The sequence below is a fragment of the Limanda limanda genome, chromosome 2 (genome assembly GCF_963576545.1).
Source record: "Limanda limanda chromosome 2, fLimLim1.1, whole genome shotgun sequence".
In the NCBI taxonomy this organism is placed as follows: domain Eukaryota; kingdom Metazoa; phylum Chordata; class Actinopteri; order Pleuronectiformes; family Pleuronectidae; genus Limanda; species Limanda limanda.
In genome coordinates, this window is record NC_083637.1 from 2,126,641 (window position 1) to 2,146,216 (window position 19,576).

At 41.7% G+C, this 19,576-nt stretch overlaps 1 protein-coding gene across 1 annotated transcript in view; it reads left to right on the forward strand.

Moving 5' to 3' along the window:
- LOC133016488 (NACHT, LRR and PYD domains-containing protein 12-like) overlaps window positions 1-3,660 on the forward strand; it is a gene marked incomplete at its 3' end in the record, with an annotated part of 25,276 nt that extends 21,616 nt beyond the window's left edge. Inside the window, exon 5 of the mRNA XM_061083511.1 lies at window positions 3,495-3,660. Within this exon, the coding sequence (XP_060939494.1) occupies window positions 3,495-3,660 (166 nt within the window). The remainder of the gene's footprint in view (window positions 1-3,494) is intronic.
- Window positions 3,661-19,576: the final 15,916 nt, after the last annotated feature.

Consider the following 19,576-nt stretch of genomic DNA (forward strand, 5'->3'; position numbering starts at 1 on the left):
CCTGCTCTGAAGAGGATCTAGTTTCCTCTAGTGTGGCCCCTGCATTAGGACACAGCTTCATTGAAGTTGGTGACTAATCTCTCAGAATCACTCAAAGAGCTCAGACCTCCACCAAGAACCAACACGCTCCTTATGAAACCACTTTGAAATCCACTAGAGACTCATCTTGATTTGGATCTGCACCAAATTCCACACACTGGTAAACATCAGTCCTCTGAACATGTCTGTGAAAAGGACCCCCCCCCCCCCCCGATCTGGTTCACAGACGACAACCTTCCACTAACTTTACTGGTAATCTGTCATTTTTTATAATCCCACTAACAAACCAACCAACACACAAACATACTGGGTGAAAACAAAACCTCCTAGACACTGGTAATGACAACCTGTGACTGTGACATGTGAGTTATCAGGAAATGTCTTCACAGGGAGAGGAAGACGAGTCATGTTTCTGAGGAGGAGCAGTCGTCCTGCTGTGCTTCGTGTCAGGACGTCCTGAAGGATCCAGTCTCCACCAGCTGTGGACACTGGTTCTGCAGACAGTGCATCACCTCATACTGGGACCAGTCTGGTTCTTCAGGAGACTCCTCCTGTCCGCAGTGTGGACAAAGATCCAGAACAGGAGCTGGAGCTCAGACAGCCGGTCAGAGCAGCACTGTACATGTGTCTGCTGATGTCTTCACTTCTGACAACAGCACATGTGGTTTTATTTTGTTCCTTCATACAGCATCAACATTTAACATCGTTAGAAAAGCACAAAGTTAAAAAGCTTTTTTATTTTCTGAAGTTTTTCTGTATCTGATGATAACAATCAGCAGATTCTCAGATTCTCTGACAATGTCTCTTGTCTTTCAGCAGATCGTGGTCTGCAGGAGGTTTTAGATGAACATAAGCTCAGTCTGAGGACGAAATGTGAAAGTGTGACTGAAGGAAGTTATGAAACAGGAAGTAGAACCCTCCTGAACAGGATCTACACTGAGCTCTACATCACAGAGGGACAGAGTGAAGAGGTCAATACTCAACATGAGGTGAGGCAGCTTGAGACGGCTTCCAAGAAGAAGATCCTCCACGACACTCCCATCAAGTGCCACGAGATCTTTAAAGCCTCCACTGACCAGCAGAGACGCATCAGAGTCGTCCTGACCAACGGCGTCGCTGGCGTTGGAAAAACCTTCTTGGTGCAGAAGTTCACTCTGGACTGGGCAGAGGGTTTAGAGAACCAGGATGTGGGTCTGCTGACTGTGCTTTCGTTCAGGGAGCTGAACCTGGTGAAGGACCAGCACAGTCTCCTCACGCTGCTCCGTGTTTTCCATCCAGCGTTACAGAAGCTCACGGCAGAGACGCTCGCTGTCTGTAAACCTTTGTTCATCTTTGACGGCCTGGATGAAAGCAGACTTTCTCTGGACTTCAACCACAGCGAGCTTGTGTCTGAGGTCACACAGAGGTCATCAGTCAACGTGCTGCTGACAAACCTCATCCGGGGGAATCTGCTTCCCTCGGCTCTCGTCTGGATAACCTCCAGACCTGCGGTGGCCAATCAGATCCCTCCTACATGTGTTGACAGGGTCACAGAAGTACGAGGCTTCACTGAGGCCCAGAAGGAGGAGTACTTCAGGAGGAGATTCAGTGATGAAGAGCTGTGCAGCAGAATCATCAAACACATCAAGACGTCCAGGAGCCTCCACATCATGTGTCAAATCCCAGTCTTCTGCTGGATCAGTGCTACAGTTCTGGAGCACATGTTGACCACAGACCAGAGAGGAGAGCTACCCAAGACCCTGACTGACCTGTACTCACACTTCCTGCTGATTCAGACAAAGAGGAAGAACAACAAGTACGGTGAGGGACATGAGACGAGTCCGCAGCAGCTGACGGAGGCTGACAGGGACGTTCTCCTGAAGCTGGGGAGGCTGGCACTTAAACATCTGGAGGAAGGAAACATCATGTTCTACCAAGAAGACCTGGAGCGGTGTGGTCTTAATGTCACAGAGGCCTCAGTGTACTCAGGAGTTTGTACTGAGATCTTCAGAAGAGAGTGTGTGATCTTCCAGAAATCAATCTACTGCTTTGTTCATCTGAGCGTTCAGGAGTTTCTGGCTGCAGTCTACATGTTCCACTGTTACACCGAGAGGAACACAGAAGAACTCAACAACTTCTTGGGAACATGTGGGGACACAGACAGTACCATCTCCCTGGATGACCTCCTGAAGAAAAACATGGAGAAATCCCTCACCAGTACAAATGGTCATCTGGACCTGTTTGTTCGCTTCCTTCACGGCCTCAGTCTGGAGTCCAACCAGAGAGTCTTAGGAGGCCTGCTGGGTCGGACAGGGAACAATCCAGCGATCATCCAGAGAGTCATCAACAACCTGAAGGAGATGAAGAGTTATAACATTTCTCCTGACAGAAGCATCAACATCTTCCACTGTCTGACTGAGATGAACGACCACTCAGTTCATCAGCAGATGAGACAGTTCCTGAAGTCAAAGAACAGATCAAAGGATGAACTCTCTGAGATCCACTGCTCAGCTCTGGCCTACATGCTGCAGATGTCAGAGGAGGTTCTGGATGAGTTGGATCTGAAGAAGTTCAACACATCATACAAGGGTCTATGGAGACTGATTCCAGCTGTGAGGAACTGCAGGAAGGCCCTGTGAGTCCAGACATGATCAATAACATGTTCAATCAGTGGAGATGAGTCGTTCTTCAAATACACTCTGTGTTAAATGATTCTCATTGTTTAGGGCATCATGGTGTTGCAGTGGTCAACACTGTTAGTGCAGCCTTTCTGTGAGGATGAGGTTCTCCTGGTGTCTGCAGTGTTTTCTCTGGGTTCTCCAGCTTCCTCCACAAACCATAAGACATGTAGATTGGAGTTATTTTTATGTACATATACATTCTCATTGTTCTCATGTACATATGAGAACAACTAGATCAGATGTGGAGAGTGAAATCCAATGTGATCACTGTGCTGGAGTTTGAGGGTTCAGACATACGACCATGTGGGATCCAAGGGAGATTATTGTATATACTGTATATATCTATATATCAATCAATCAATCAAATTTAATCTATAAATATAGCATACAGCTAGCACAGAGTAAGGACACGATCACTGAATCACTGTAGGTTCCTTGAAACTGAAGAAGCAGGAAATATAGTTTCTTCTTCTTTCTTGTCAAACTAGAGTTCCCACCCTGCGTTTGTCCTCCACCACCAACCAGTGCAGTGTCCATCCCTCCAGGTTCCTGACATGTTGGCCTCACAACAATATGAGGTCACTGTGACCTTGACCTCTGACCTCTGACCACATGAATCTTTTGAGTTCCTCTGTTAGTCTGAATCAACGCTTCAACCAAATCTGAACAAATTCTCTTAAGGAATTTTTAACAAAGAGGAGATTTACCAGGGTGAGGGTCAAATGATCACGTTTTGAATGAATGTTGTGTTTTCTGATTTAATTTTCACAGATTTGATATTTTCTTTAATTACAGACTCCGTGGTTGTGTACTCTCAGAGACTCACTGGGAAGTCGTGGCCTCAGCTCTGAAGTCAGACCCCTCACATCTGAGAGAACTGGATCTGAGTGGAAACAAGCTGCAGGATTCAGAAGTGAAGCTGCTGTGTTCTGGACTGGAGAGTCCAAACTGTCAACTGGAGACTCTGAGGTCCTTAAATCCTTCTTCACTTTTCATACTTTCTTTCTTATTGGGTCATTATTTATTTAAATTGTCTCAGGTCTGCTCTGCTCACTGTCCCTCAGTCATCTGTCCCTCACCCAGCCTGTCAGTCACGTCCACCTCATCAACTCCATTCACCTGCACTCACCTGCTCCTGATCACTGAGAAAGTGTCAGTAAATAACATGTTGACTGAGGCCGAGCACTCGTCCTCCTCAGGTTTTCAAAATAAGACACATTCTTATTGAAACCAGTGGACAGTTGATAAGTATAGACACAAACAGGAAGTGAAGCCGTCCCTACTTTAAACAGTGTTTAATTACACAAACCTGCTCAGTGACCAACACACAGAGAAGAAGCTGATGAATGAAACAATGGTCCAACATGTCTGATCTGATATTTATCTTCAGGTCACAGACTGGACTGAGGTGAGCAGCATGTTGAGAGTCTGTGTTGACATGATGATGATCCACAACAACAGGAGGACACATTCTAATATTCATATTTCTTTATCCAGGTTGAGTCTCTGCAGACTGTCAGAGATCAGCTGTTCTTCTCTGGCTTCAGCTCTGAGGTCAAATCTGAGAAAACTGGATCTGAGTGGAAACAAACTGCAGGACTCAGGAGTGAAGGAGCTGTGTGGTTTTCTACAGAGTCCAACCTGTCGACTGGAGACTCTGGGGTCAGTTCAGTAACTGACTTTTGTAGATCTCATATCTATAAACAGTATTTATACACAATTTATCTAATTTATTTCTAATTTAACATAATTCCTCTTCATACTTAACTTGTATTCATTAATGTATTAATATGTGACATTTTAAATATTCAGCTACTTGTTAAAACACTGAGTTTAGTTCTGGATTTTCTAAACTGATCTGCAGGAGAGAGACAGGGTCCAAATAATCTATTAGTACTGAATCAGGACTCGTTTTTAGTCCAACATGTCTGATTTCATATTTATCTTTTACATGTTATGGGTCTGTGCTGACATAAATATGTGTCTGTTATTTTCACACATGAACTCAGTTTAATTTACAATTAAGTTTTATTACTTATCCAGGTTGGAGGACTGCAGTCTGTCAGAGATCAGCTGTTCTTCTCTGGCTTCAGCTCTGAGGTCAGACGCCTGTCATCTGAGAGAACTGAATCTGAGAAACAACAACCTGCAGGACTCAGTAGTGAAGGAGCTTCTTGATCTACAGCAGAGTCCAACCTGTCGACTGGAGACTCTGAGGTCAGTAGATGGTTGGAGTCAGTCCACGCTGCTTTCATCAGTATTTTACTAAACACAGTCAGTATCACAGATCCAGGGTCTGTGCTACCAAGCAGGATTTGTGGTTATCAGGTTAACTTCAGGTTTAGTTTTTTCAGTCCTACGAAGCTCGTCCACTTCTTAACGAGGTAAATCACCATGGTAACTTCTGATGAACGGCTAACCTTCTCCAGGTTAAGTTGGATATCAACCCGTATCAAAGCTCCGCCCACTGACCACAGTGACTCTACACTGTTGTGTGGTGCACACTCTCCTTAAAGGGACGGATAAGGGAAGTTTAAATCAATATTTTTACCAGATGCCACCAGGGGGCGCTGTAACTTAGACAAGCTGGACCACACCTGACAGCCTCACACGAGGGACAGAGACGGTGTCGTCTTCATCTAATCTGAGACAGTTTGTTCTCCCACTTCATCAGTGAAGAACTGATCAGGTGGATCTTTGTCACAGCTTTGAGATCAGTGGGACTGAAGCCTCTCCTCATCACCATGGTAACCAGGAGGTCTTTATACAGAGCAGAACCTCTGCTGAGGTCCATCTATCTCATCTGGTCCCAGTTTGTCAGAAGCAGATGTTCATCAACACACAGTGAAACATGTCTTCACCTGTAACAGCAGTAAATCCACCTCTCAGGTGTCCACTCTGCACTTTGACATGCAGAGGACACACACTGAGCTCTTAGCGTGTTCATTCCAACACGTGAACATGAAGCAGAGAGGAAGCTGCTCCACCTCTGAACAGGACTGAAGTCCCTGCTGCTCTTTCTACTGGATGAGCTGCATCACTGACTCACAGCTGATGAAGTGAGTCTCTGTGACACTGATGTCTTCTTCTCTCAACAGGTGGAGGTGGGGATCTCTGTGGAGCTGAGTGTGAAAAGGACAGTGTGTGTGGACGGAGGCTGAGCTGTGTCCTGAGGATCCAGAGGCTGAAGCAGCAGCAGCTTGTGTGTAGTCTCCAATCTACACAACCCCTAATCTGCATGTGTTTGTGAGATGAAGCCAGAGCACCTGGAGAAAACACGTGGAGAACATGCAGACTCCACACAGGAAGACCCATCTGAACCGGATTCAAACCAGCAACCTTCTTGCCCCGATTGTGTTTATTCACATGAAGAATGTGTTTATTGAAATGACACAACACAAGCAGAATATATAAACCCTCTATAAAGAGTGACATACAGTGTGTTTAAGTTTGTCTTTGTTATTTTCCACCTTTGTCCCTCAGTATGTCTCCATGTGTGTAGAACCACATTCTGTGTATATGTTTGTTTATGATCTTAAAGTTCCTGGATTCACGTCACAAATTGATTTAGTTCAACACAAAGTTAAACACATTGAAATCACTTTGAGTTTAAAATCAGAGTTTTGCCTTTGACACAAAAGATCAAAACTCTGGACTTAAAAATGGGACGTTTTCATTTCTGCATCAGGTGCAGAGCGGTGGTGGCTTTTCTACTTTTGACCCACAGGTGGCGCTGCAGTATAACAGCAGCACATCCCAGTCAAAGCCTTTATATTCAGTCTATGAGTCAAACACATGGATCATTTCCTCTGTGACAAACCAGATGTAACGAGAAGAAAAACATCTCAGAGAGAAAAGTTCTGTTTCTACTTGTCTCTGCTTTAATGCTCAATAAACATCCTTCCACCACTTCACTGGAATCATGACTCAGCGTTTCTTTCCTCTTCAAACAAACTGGTGGAAACATCTCGTCCTTGGTGCAGGTAAAAGAACAAAATCACCAGTTTGACAGAATGGAAACAAGCAGAAGAAAAGTGAATGAGACATTTACAGTCTGAAGAAGTCGATGAAGAGCAGAGCATCTTTAAGTCTCTGAGGAAACTGTTTAATAAACATTTTACCATATTTAATAGAAAACTGACCCGAGGACGTTTTATACAAACGTAGATGAAGATTCTTGTTGTACGTTCTCGAGCATCACCTCAGAACAACCACCAGGGGGAGACTGTAGCAGCCTCTGAGAACAGCTGCATGCTGGGAAATAATTGATGATGGGAGGTTCCCAGCAGAGACAAGGGACAGAAAGTGTCTGAGAGATGATGTCCTGAAGACAGTGGACATGTTGGGCCTGTTGTGTTGAACAGTTTGTGTTATTTTGTGGAGACACTTGTCTCAACATGATGATGTCACTTCATGTTCAAGCCCGTCTCAGTTCTTTGTGACTTCAGGATCAGAAATGCTTGACAGAGTCAGTTCCTGCTGCTGCTGAATCTCAGTGGAAATGGAAACCTGCAGAGTCGAGGCTCGAATATGAGACTGTAAATAAAGATGGACGACATGACAGCTCCCCAACAGTGAAGCAGAATCCTCTTGACTTCTAGGTCGTTGTTTCACACTGATGTATGTTCAAGTGTGTTGATAAGTTTGGTTTTAATTAGTTATTTGATGATATATAAACTTTGTGAAAAGTCATGATTGACAGATGAGACTGAAAGTGAAGAATCTGTTGTTACCGTTGTCGTGATTGACAACCTCGTTGATGAGTCCCTGGCGCCACTGCTACAGGACACTCGTCATCTATTTATTAAAAGTTTATTAATATCCAATGTTTATTGTGTGAAACCGATAAGATGAACAGTTCTCAAGACATATGAGACACAGAGAGACAGAGACTTCTGGAATTAATATGCAACAAGTGCTGGAGGCTCATGTCTGGATCTGGATCTGTTTTACTGTCGGATTTTGCGATTTGTGTGAGTTCAGTTTCTGTGGTAAATACTCCAGCGCTCACTGGGCTTATTAGCAGGATATGAAAATACCGCTGCTGATATCCTGGTGATTAATTTGCATGTAAACGAAGCCTCTGTTGTTCACTTTACATTTCTTGGAGAGTTTTCTTTTTGTAATCCCCCAACCTAACACAGGGTGTCTGAGGAACTGTCCAGGTCTCCTCTTCGGCCTCAAATTGAAATTCCATTTCCAATATTTCACCATTTCCATGAATTAAAAAGTGGAGCTTGTGCCTCTGGAGCCCGTTCAGGAGAAAGAATCTGGTTCATGTGTTTTCTGTGTTATCACATCTCAAAGTGAATAGTTGCACTGGGAACTGTCACATTCAGCTCACAACAGCACAGGTTGGAAGATTCACATTCTGCAAAGTTTCCAGAAAAGTTAACGAATCTTTTCAATAGAGTAAAGACCAACTTACAAAGGGCTTCACAAATTAAAAACACAAGTAAAAATACATTAAAACACACGTATGAAAGAGTCAAAGTATAAAAACACTACAGGTGACAGAAATGTAATTGTGACCAAACTTTAAAAACTATAATTAGATCAAATCCTGGTATGATAACAGCAGGTTTGAAGTTTGGATTTAAAGGAAGCTTCTGACTCAGCCTGCTTTATTTCCTCAGGTTGTTTCAGAGACTCAGACTCTTGTTTCTAAATCTCCGTTTCCCTCAGTGTGAAGCTGAGCTGTCACAACAGCACATGCAGCCAGAGATGATACAGACTCACAGCAAAGTTAATGGAGTTCTGAAGAAGAACAATGACAAAGAGCAAAGGAACCACGTCAACAACTGTTCAGCTTCTATCAAAGAAAATGATAAACTGCTCAAACTGTTTCTATATAATACAAGTGACACCAGAGTTCTTTCGGTTCTGAACCAGTTGGATGAAGTTTGTCTGTGACGGAGCAAAGAATCGATCCCAGTCGTCACGAACCTGATCCTGAGAGTTTTTACCATTTACTGTTTTAACTCTGCAGAAATTACAAAATCTCTTCAAGCAGCAGAGTGTCTGTGTGAAGGTCTGTCTCCACTGAGGACAGCTGGAGCTTCCTCTCTGCTCCTCTCTGTCCCAGTGGGTGTTGATACAGCTCATACAGGAGCTGGGTTATTCAGCTGTGGCGTCTTTCTGAGCTCCGAGGTGTAATCCAACGAGGCAGAACTCTGCAGAGAGTCCACAGAAGTCGATAGAGGAAAAGAACAAAAAGAAAACAAATATCTCCGGATAAAAAAGTGAAGCCACACACGTAGAAGACAAGTGCATTTTCTTTGTGTTGCTAATTACGGCATTGTCGTCTGTTTTGAGTTGATTAGTTTTGTATTGATAAGTCATTTTTTTGTACACAGAGAATATTTTTATTGTGTACGTTCGTGTCCCAAATATAATGTTTCATAACATTTGCTGCCAGTGGTCGGGGACATTTCTTTAAACTTGTCACAATCGTATCTTCACGATCTGAATGAGATGTGTCATATTGAACGTGATGTATGTAACAGGAGGAGAGAGGTGTGCATGTGTGAAGCTGGTTTAGTGAAGTCACTGTACTGATATCATTCTGTCCATGCAGAGAGCTGTGGAGAAGATAAACGTCCCCGACCAGCAGGTCAACAGTGGTCGTCCTCTTTTCCCTCAGCGTTGATGGACACAACGCAGAGTCCAGGGACAGTGGGGTCGTGACCTGGATCCACACAGACTGGTTCGTCTCTGGAGCTGTGGATCAGCAGCAGCTTGGTCCCCAGAGGCTGCTTCACGTCACAGAGTGTGTTGAATGAATGAGGAGCAAGTTCCAGCTGATAGTATCCATTTCTCTGTCTGAAGGTGAGTTAACCAGTACTCCACTCCGAGGTGGAGATGAATCCACCGTGTCTCTGTTCCTCTTGCAGACCTGCTCAGGCAGATAACATCTCAGGCTTCACAGAAGAGAAACAGAAGAGATAGAGGGGAACGTGAAGGAAGAGAACTGATTGGAGCACAAGCTCAGAGCAGTGGAGGCTACGTACCAGGTGACCCCACTGACCTCGACTTGACTGGTGCAGAGTCGGTCCCACAGTCGGATGTAAGAGAGCCTCCAGTCCTCAGAGGAGCTGGGTCCCTGCCTCCAGCGACTGCTTGTGAACCTGAACCTGGAAAGCTGTCTTCCATTCAGAGACGTCCCCCGTCCTCCCCTGTCCTCTCCTGTCCCTCGACTGTCTCACACACACAGTTTACTTTTAAATTACTGTCAACTCATCATCTTTATGTTTTTGACAGCTTCTCAGATTACTAAGAAATCAACCAGTTCACTGAAGCTCAACCATTAGAGCATTTATTTATTATTCAATTGTTACAAATTTGCTTTTTTTATTATAAATGATAAAAAATTATATTATCATTTATTTAATCAAAAGATGTAAAAACAAAAATCATTTAACTCAGCTTCTTGAATGTGAAGATTTCCAAAGCTCTTATTTTCAATAATTTGTCAATATTTATTATTGATTGTGAGCATTTTAAATTGATTAATCAATTCAGATATTTCTTTGGACTATTTGTTAAACTTAAGAGTCGACGTTTAGGAGCAGTCGAAATCCATTTTGAATATGAGTTTATTAATACTGATGCAGAAAGTTAAGTAGTGAATACAATCAGAATTTAAATGATACAAGTAGATATCTATATATCTATGTAAAACATAATTTCACATCAGAAAATCAGAACATGAAGTTACACAAGAGAAAATGTCAAACGTCCTCTGGTACCAGGGAACTAAACAGTGATGAGCATTATGGGACCCTGTCTTGTTGTGGAGCTGATTGATTGATTGAATGATTGATTGATTGATTGATTGATTGATTAATTGATTAATCGATTAATTGATTAATTGATTAATTGATTAATTGATTGAACTGATGAAATCAATCACTGAATCAGTTGCACCCCTAAAAAAATAAGCAAATTATCATTTCTTCAACTGAAAACACAAATAAAGACTTGAAGCCACTTTAAAGAAGCTAATGAAAGCAGACGCTCATGTTGGGGATTTTCTTTATTACAAGTGAAGTTACATATTCCACCTTTTCAGCTCAGGAGGTGAAGAAGAAAACACAGATTGAATTTCATGCCACGTGTTGAAAAGGATTCATTTGGATAACCTCTGCAGCGCGGCTGAAGGTAAAGAGAGATGTTCGAATGTTTTACAGAGCCAGGCTGTGACAGAGTCCAGCTTGACAGATGAAAGTTGTGTGCACAACACAGGGTGTGGTCCACAAAACAAAGGCGCCCTCTTGTGGTTGTGCATTAGTTTTCAGATTGCACTTGTTCTGCAAGGAGAAATGTGAAAGCTTCACCCAAGCTTCTGCAGCTTAAAGCAACGAGCTGTGAGATGCAACATGGGTCCAGCTCGACAAACTGAAACATCAACACAACGACCAATGAAAAGACGTCATAGTGCTGTCCGTCAGGAATGATTGACAGCTGATCTCTGTGCGGAGCAGAAACGTCACAACGACGAACTTTGGTCAACAAACATGGAGAGAAAAGAAGTTAAAGATTTACTCACAGAATCTAAATCACTGCTTTTAATGACTCAAGTCTATTTGAGTTTACAGAACTCAGCTGTGTCTCCAGGACAAAAAACATTAACTCCAGCATAGAGAGGCTGAGTGAATGTGGTCTGCACTCTGTGGAGTAGAGTCATGGTGTCAGAGACGCTGTAGAAGGACAGAACACCTGCACTTTGATCCAGGTACACTCCTACTCTGGAGGACACAGGACCTGATACTGGAGTCTTGATGCTGTTGTAATAAAAGTCATAACTGTCCCTAATACAATATAACGACCAAGTCTAATGATGATAAAAAGACTTAACATTAAAAAACTGAATGGACGAGGAGACACTCCCTCGGGGAGATATTTTGCTGGAGCCCAAGAAACCGGACCTCAGTGGAGGTAACTTTACAAACCTCCACTGAGGTTGCTCCTAAGCATCATGGCGGTGAACGCCTTCTTATCAATAATCAAGAACACAGTGGAAGACAAATGCTCATTTTGTGATTTTAAGGAAACTCTCTTTCACTGTTTTTACAAGTTGTTTTACCAGTTTTAAAGAGGTTTTTAACAAGCAGGGTTTTTATTTATGGTTTTAAATACACTCGCCAACAAAAACGCAAAAGCCATCTTTTAAATTTTGTTTTAGGTCAGGCTAAGATGGCCGTGTATATAACCAGGAAGAGGAAGGTAGAGCAGGAAGTCCACATTGAGTCAGCCCCTGTCAACATGATTAAAGCCAGACTGTTGGTTGATGTTAGTTTTTATAAAGCATCAGGTGACCTGGACTATTTCAATGATCTGTGATGTTTCCAAGATGTTTTATGTTCTGTGACAAATCGAGAACTTGTTCATGCTGATTATCTTGTGTGATTCTTTTATTTATTCATTTAGGGATAAATGTGTCTTTTAAAAATAACTTATTAGGTCTTTCAATGTGTATTGTCAAAAAATATGACCTAATAAAACATTTTTTTAAAACTCTCGCTCTCTCTCTGCTTCATGTAAACTGGCAGTTGTTCTACATGTATTTATGTATTGCTGATCTACACTGATGAGATCTAGACCTCATACTTATTACAGTGGGTGGATTAAAGGCCTGAGTGGAGACGCACACATGAAATGGACCTTGCTTGAAAATACCTGGTTTGTGCATCTTATCAGTTCTGCCATGTAACTAATAATTATTATTCACGACAATGTATATTAAAGAACTCTATTTTCTATGGTTTTCTTCCTTCATGTGTTAGAGTTTAGTATTTTGTGTTTATACTTAAACAAACGTGTGTTTTTCTTTGAAGGAAATAAAAACTGTTTTTTCAACGTCACGATTCTCCAATAAGCTTTGAGATCAACTTGTTTTATACTGTATGTGAATAAAACACTAAATGACAACTTACATGTCAAATAAATCCAATGAAAATATGATCAAGGCTTTGGTCAAGTTTTCTGTGAAATATTATTTACACTCACACATCAGTTTTATTTCTTGTTTTCATAGAAAGTAGTTTTTAGCATGATTTAAACATCATGATGAATCACATTGTACGGCTCAGTCCCAGGAGACGCTCACAGTCAGGACTCAGTGTTAAAGTGAAGATCTGGATTCATGATCCCACACCGTCCATAAGTAACTAAATACATGATCATTAATTTGTAATCTACATCATAACATCACAATAAAACTGTGAACCAGTTAATCTTCATGAGTATGAACTGGACTTTGAACTGGGTGGAATCAAGAGTGAACTGGTTCAACAGGGAAGAGGAGCATTAGAACAGCGAGCGGTCAGACTCCATTTTCACCTGGACGAGCAGGAGGAAAGAAAGTGAGCAGGTGAGTGTGAACACAACTTTCTGAAAGTTTTACTGTCTCACTCTCACACCTGCTGTTAACATCCGTCTGCTGATCACATGACTCTAAGTTTGTCAGTTCACACCTGGTGACAGACGTCATGTGATCGGATCCCAGAGACAGATGTGAGCAGCAGGTCTGGATCAAAGAGCCTTCAAAGGACTAATTAACAGAGTTAACTCACAGTTTCACTTTTTATCTTCATCTGTTCATCAAGTGTTTAATAACAGAACGTGTTTTCACAATCATACGTTACAGCAGTGGTCACCAACCAGTGGAGAGTCTTCACTGTGGATCCCAGTAAAGCTCTGGACTCACTGGCTGAGGTGTGAGGAACATCGACCAGGTACACACACACACACACACACACACACACACACACACACACACACACACACACAACTTCATAGTGGTTTTGAAGTGAATATAAAGTTGAAGAGCTTGTGTTGGACCTTCATTTGGGCACAAAGCCATAGAACTGAGTGGAGATACAGAGTGCTGCTTCAAGCTGTTGACTGATGTGCTCTCAGTGTTACTGTCTATAAAGTTCAGTAATTCATTTCCAGCCTTTATGACGTGAACATGATACTAGTGTCAGGCGTGTTCTTTGTATCCTTCTATATGAGAAGATCCGAACTCGGTTTTATTCAATCAAGTATTTATTTAGAAAGCAATGAACAGGTATGAATCAGCAAAGCAATGGACAATTATCACAGCCCATGCTAATTCAGTTAGCAATAGGAAGTTAACAATGGCCGGGAACAGAAGGGGTTTGATATAATTATAACAGTAGATTGAATGTGATTGGTTATAAAATATTGAAGGGGCGTCCCCGCAAATCACTGAGGTTCGGCCCTTGAAGGTCCCACTCCTCTTGGCACTGGATCCAGGAAGTGACAAGGAGCAAAATCTCCCAATCTCAAGCCTCCTTTGATAGTTGCAAGGGCCAAACAGTGTTTACAATTGGAGAAAAGATTATTATGTTTCTGCTATATCAAAACAATCCTGACTGTGTAAACATTCGAAAACTAAACCCAAACATCGTCAGTCTGACTTTGCCCCAGAAGGGACAGTTCCGTGAACTCTGTGTGATGTTGAGTGCATCGAAGGGAATAAGCCTTTAATATCAGAAGTTAGAATTTAGAACAATTAAAAGATTCATTATTAACACTACACAGCAACGGTTATTAAAAATCATTTGTATGAAGGCATAATATCTAGCCAAAACTACTCCGATCTTTATTTGGTTAAGAGTTCAGTCAGACACATAGAGAAACTAAAATTTGAAATCCTGACAAGTGCTGCTTCAAGCTGCTGACTGATGTGCTCTCAGTGTTACTGTCTATAAAGATCTGTAATTCATTTCCAGCCTTTATGACGTGAACATGATACTAGATGTTGAGTTTCCTTCTCTTAGTGGCCGGGGGTTGAAGGACACAGGAAGTTTTACAAGCTTGTATTAATTAACTTTAATGTAGTTTATTAGTTTGAGTGTAGATCAGGAAATGCTCAAGTTGCAAACATTTTTTTTATTCAACGTTTATTTGTGGCCATGCAGGTTTATTGGTGGATTTACAAATTACATAAACCAATATTACATGAAAGGGCTTTCGATAGCGTAAATTGGACATTTTTATATTTAACATTGGAACAATTTGGATTTAACAAAGAAGCCATTAAATGCATCAATACAATCTACCAGAATCCTATAGCTAGAATAAAAATGAATGGTAGTATAACAAAAAACATAAAGTTGCAGAGGGGAACACGCCAAGGATGTTGCCTGTCCCCACTCCTCTTTGCCTTATACATTGAACCTCTGGCGCAGGCTATAAGGCAGTGTGAGGACATAAAGGGAATAAATATAAAAGAACAAAAACATGTAATAAGTCTGTTTGCAGACGATGTAATAATATATTTCGAAAGACCTGATGTAAGCCTAACACATTTGATGAAACTTATAAGTATATACGGAGAACACTCAGGATATAAAACAAATGTGAGTAAAAAACAGCTTCTGACTTTTAATTATACCAATTATTATGTCCCAAGAAACTACAAACGCCTATAAATTGAAATGGAACTCAGAAAGCATAAAATATCTCGGGGTAACCTTAACAAAACAGATAAGCCATCTTCAGAAAATAAATTATGATCAGATCCACCTACAAATTAGGAGGGATATTGAGAGATGGTCGACCATATCACTGGACTTCAGTTCAAAAATCAACATTATTAAAATGAACATTTTCCCTAGGCTGTTGTATTTTTTCCAGTCCCTTCCTGTTAAGATACCGCTAGAAAGATTTAAAACCTGGGACAAAATGATATTGAGGTTCATTTGGAGCGGTAAAAAACCAAGAATAAAATATAGCACGCTACAACTGGCTAAGAATCGGGGGTGTATGGTACTCCCAAATTTAAAGGATTACTATGAGGCAGCACAACTTGGACCAATAGTCAAGTGGTGTGACAAACATTATAACTCCAAATGGAAAGAGATTGAGATGAGGGTGACTAATAAACCAGTGCAATCCCTTTTGGGCAACATTACATTGATAAAAACATTAAAAGGTTCAATAGATCCAATAACCTCCCACACACTGACTATCTGGGCTGATTTCATTAAAAGGCATAGATTGGAAAAGGAAGTGAGGTTGTTGAGCTGGATTGCATATGATGAAAGATTCAAGCCAAACTTGAGTGACCTGTCACACAGAAACTGGGAGAGGAAGGGAATCACAGCCATGTGTACAATACTCAAGAAAGGAAACGTAATGTCTTTTCAGGACCTTAGAGAAACTTATGGATTAAAAAATGAGGATTTTTTTAGATACCTACAGCTAAGGGATTATTTTATAAGGGAAATAGGGAGCCCAAAAAAATTAAACGGAGTGATAGATGTACTAACGCGAGTATATAATGGGTCGAAAATCAAGGTCGTATCTGTGTTATATCAAAACCTCAGAGACTGTACGAATGCTTCAACTGATTACATTAGGGCTAGATGGGAGAGGGAGCTGGCATCACCCCTGAGGAGTGGCTTGAAAGGTGTGAAACACCACATACTACCACTAACTCACGAATGTGGAGGGAATTTGGGTGGAAAAATCTGACGCGTTTCTTCATAACACCTAAGATAAAAAGTAGACTAAGTGCTACAGAACAATCATGCTGGCGGGAGTGTGGGAGCAAAGAAGCTAACCATGCACATATTTTCTGGATGTGCCCCAGGCTGCGCTCCTTTTGGGATTAAGATTAAGATTAAGATACATTTATTTATCCCACACACATGCACAGACATGCACAGACATGCACAGGCAACCTCATGCCAAGGGAAATTTAACCTCTGCTTTTAACCCATCTGGTGCCAGACACACAGAGCAGTGGGCAGCCATGTACGGCGCACGGGGAGCAGATGTTGGGGGAGTAAGGTGCCTTGCTCAGGGGCACTAGACAGGGTAGGGAGAATCCTCTTGGATTTTTGGGCAGATCAATCCAGGTTCTGTTCGTCTCTTTGTTGTTTCTTTGTGGAGTCGAACCAGAGACGAACCAGAGACCTTTTCTGCCCATAGTCCAAGTTTCTGCCACTAGTCCACCGCCTGTGGGTGCCACAATTAAAGACATACTGGGATATGAAATACCAAATCAAAGCAAGACTATGTACCTTGGAAGTGTAACTGGAAGTGATAGATATATAGTCAAGATACTGTTGATTGCAACTAAGAAAACAATAACAAGGAACTGGTACAAAACTGAATCTCCTACCATAGAACAATGGTTCGGGATTGTAAGAGAATATACTGTATGGAGAGAATGACCAACTTCGACTGAAGGAAGATGTTTCTATAACAAAGTGGAAAAAATGGGTGTTGTATGACATAACGAAAGACATGTGAACTGTAAACTGTATAAATCTGATTTTTTCTTTGTTGTATATGTCTTGTATGTGTAAATAGAAAAAACTGAATAAACACTACAGTTTAAAAAAAAAAAAATTACATGAAAGGGAACTTTATTATTGTACTTGTACAATAGTACACCTCTGTGGTTGGAATTTGTATTTAATTCCCTGGTGAGGAAATAAACCACCAGACTGAGTGATCAATTCAATTATATCAAAGTATTCAATTAATGGTCAAGAAACAATTTACAGATAATAGATTTGAACACAAACAGAGTTACTAAGCAAACACTTTGCCAATCAAGACAGAATCCTCAATACCTCTGCAGGTATCAAGGATCTGACAAATGGCGGGTGGGATGTGCCAGCTTTTATGCTTTTAAGTCATCCTTCGATCTCATGCAGGCAGGACGTGTCCAGTGCTCAGACAAAATGCCCCCCTCTCTCCTGAGTGTATATAGACACTGGGCAGAACATTAAATAGTCACAAGGACGTTTAGGTTCAGACTAACTAACATTTCCTGATATCAGGCAGATGCAAACATTAAGTAGAATTTATATAATGATGTTTTTCAGGTCAATCCAACTGAACTTTGAGCATAGTTATGTCAGAACAGAAGGGTCCGTTACATTTCAGAAGAAAACAGTCAACCAGACAACCTCTGGTACCCTTAAAAATATATCAATATTATTAATGTAATAATGTTCTCAATGAAATGGTTGAAACTGGCTGAATAAATCGTGTAATTGACTGAAATATCCAAAAATAATGGAGGCTTCCTGAGGTCACATGTCAGAGAGAGAGAGAGAGAGAGAGAGAGAGAGAGAGAGAGAGAGACTCTTGTCCTTCCTGAGGTTTCTGATGTGATCACTGTATTTCCTTGTATATAAGACATCCTGTGTACTCAAATAAATACCATTAAGACAAACTATGAAGCCCTGCATCTTTTCACAATAAAAACATTTAAAAATAAATGAATTGATTTAGTCAAACAGAAATGATGGAGTGCTTTTATTTGGAAATGGGTCGGCTACAGGAAGTGTTGCCAATATTTGTGTTTGTGACATTTTCAACAGATAAACATTGAAACTGGTGTGAAAGATCATTTCACTTAGTTCTGCTGTAAACTGAGCGCAGAACCAGAAGGAAATAGACCAGACCTTGAATATCTAGAAGAGCAGAGCGGCCTGAACCACAACTGAGCCGCAGCCGACCCGGTGCAACATGGACGAGGACACTTCAGAGCAAGTTGGACCCTCACACACAAAGAAAGAGACCTGCTACAAACATGTGAAGCTCCAAACTGAATCCTCAGAGAATGAACCAGTGAATGATGTGTTCTGAATAAAAACATGTTTGTGTTTGCAGAGGTCAGGACAAGAGACTGAGAGCAGAGTCTCCAGGGTCCAGCTGTCTGTCTCTGAAGAGTGACTGGTCCATGAGACAGCCTCCAAACTTCAGTAATGAACCTGGACCCTCACACACAGAGTAAGATACTGTTTCTACTGGGACCTGCTCTGAAGAGGATCTAGTTTCCTCTAGTGTGGCCCCTGCATTAGGATACAGCTTCATTGAAGTTGGTGACTAATCTCTCAGAATCACTCAAAGAGCTCAGACCTCCACCAAGAACCAACACGCTCCTTATGAAACCACTTTGAAATCCACTAGAGACTCATTTTGATTTGGATCTGCACCAAATTCCACACACTGGTAAACATCAGTCCTCTGAACATGTCTGTGAAAGAGGAACCCCCCCCCGATCTGGTTCACAGACAACAACCTTCAAACCAAGTTTACTAATCTGTAATTTTTTATAATCCCACTAACGAACCAACACACAAACATACTGGGTGAAAACCAAACGTCCTTGACAGAAGTAATGACAACCTGTGACTGTGACATGTGAGTTATCAGGACATGTCTTCACAGGGAGAGGAGGAGGAGTCATGTTTCTGAGGAGGAGCAGTCGTCCTGCTGTGCTTCGTGTCAGGACGTCCTGAAGGATCCAGTCTCCACCAGCTGTGGACACTGGTTCTGCAGACAGTGCATCACCTCATACTGGGACCAGTCTGGTTCTTCAGGAGACTCCTCCTGTCCACAGTGTGGACAAAGATCCAGAACAGGAGCTGGAGGTCAGACAGCCGGTCAGAGCAGCACTGTACATGTGTCTGCTGATGTCTTCACTTCTGACAACAGCACATGTGGTTTTATTTTGTTCCTTCATACAGCATCAACATTTAACATCGTTAGAAAAGCACAAAGTTAAACAGCTTTTATTTTCTGTAGTTTTTCTTTATCTGATGAATCAGCAGATTCTCAGATTCTCTGTCTCTGACATTGTTTCTTGTCTTTCAGCAGATCGTGGTCTGCAGGAGGTTTCAGATGAACATAAGCTCAGTCTGAGGAGGAGATGTGAACATGTGACTGAAGGAAGTGATGCAACAGGAAGCAGAACCCTCCTCAACAGGATCTACACTGAGCTCTACATCACAGAGGGACAGAGTGAAGAGGTTAATACTCAACATGAGGTGTGGCAGCTTGAGACGGCTTCCAAGATGAGGATCCTCCACGACACTCCCATC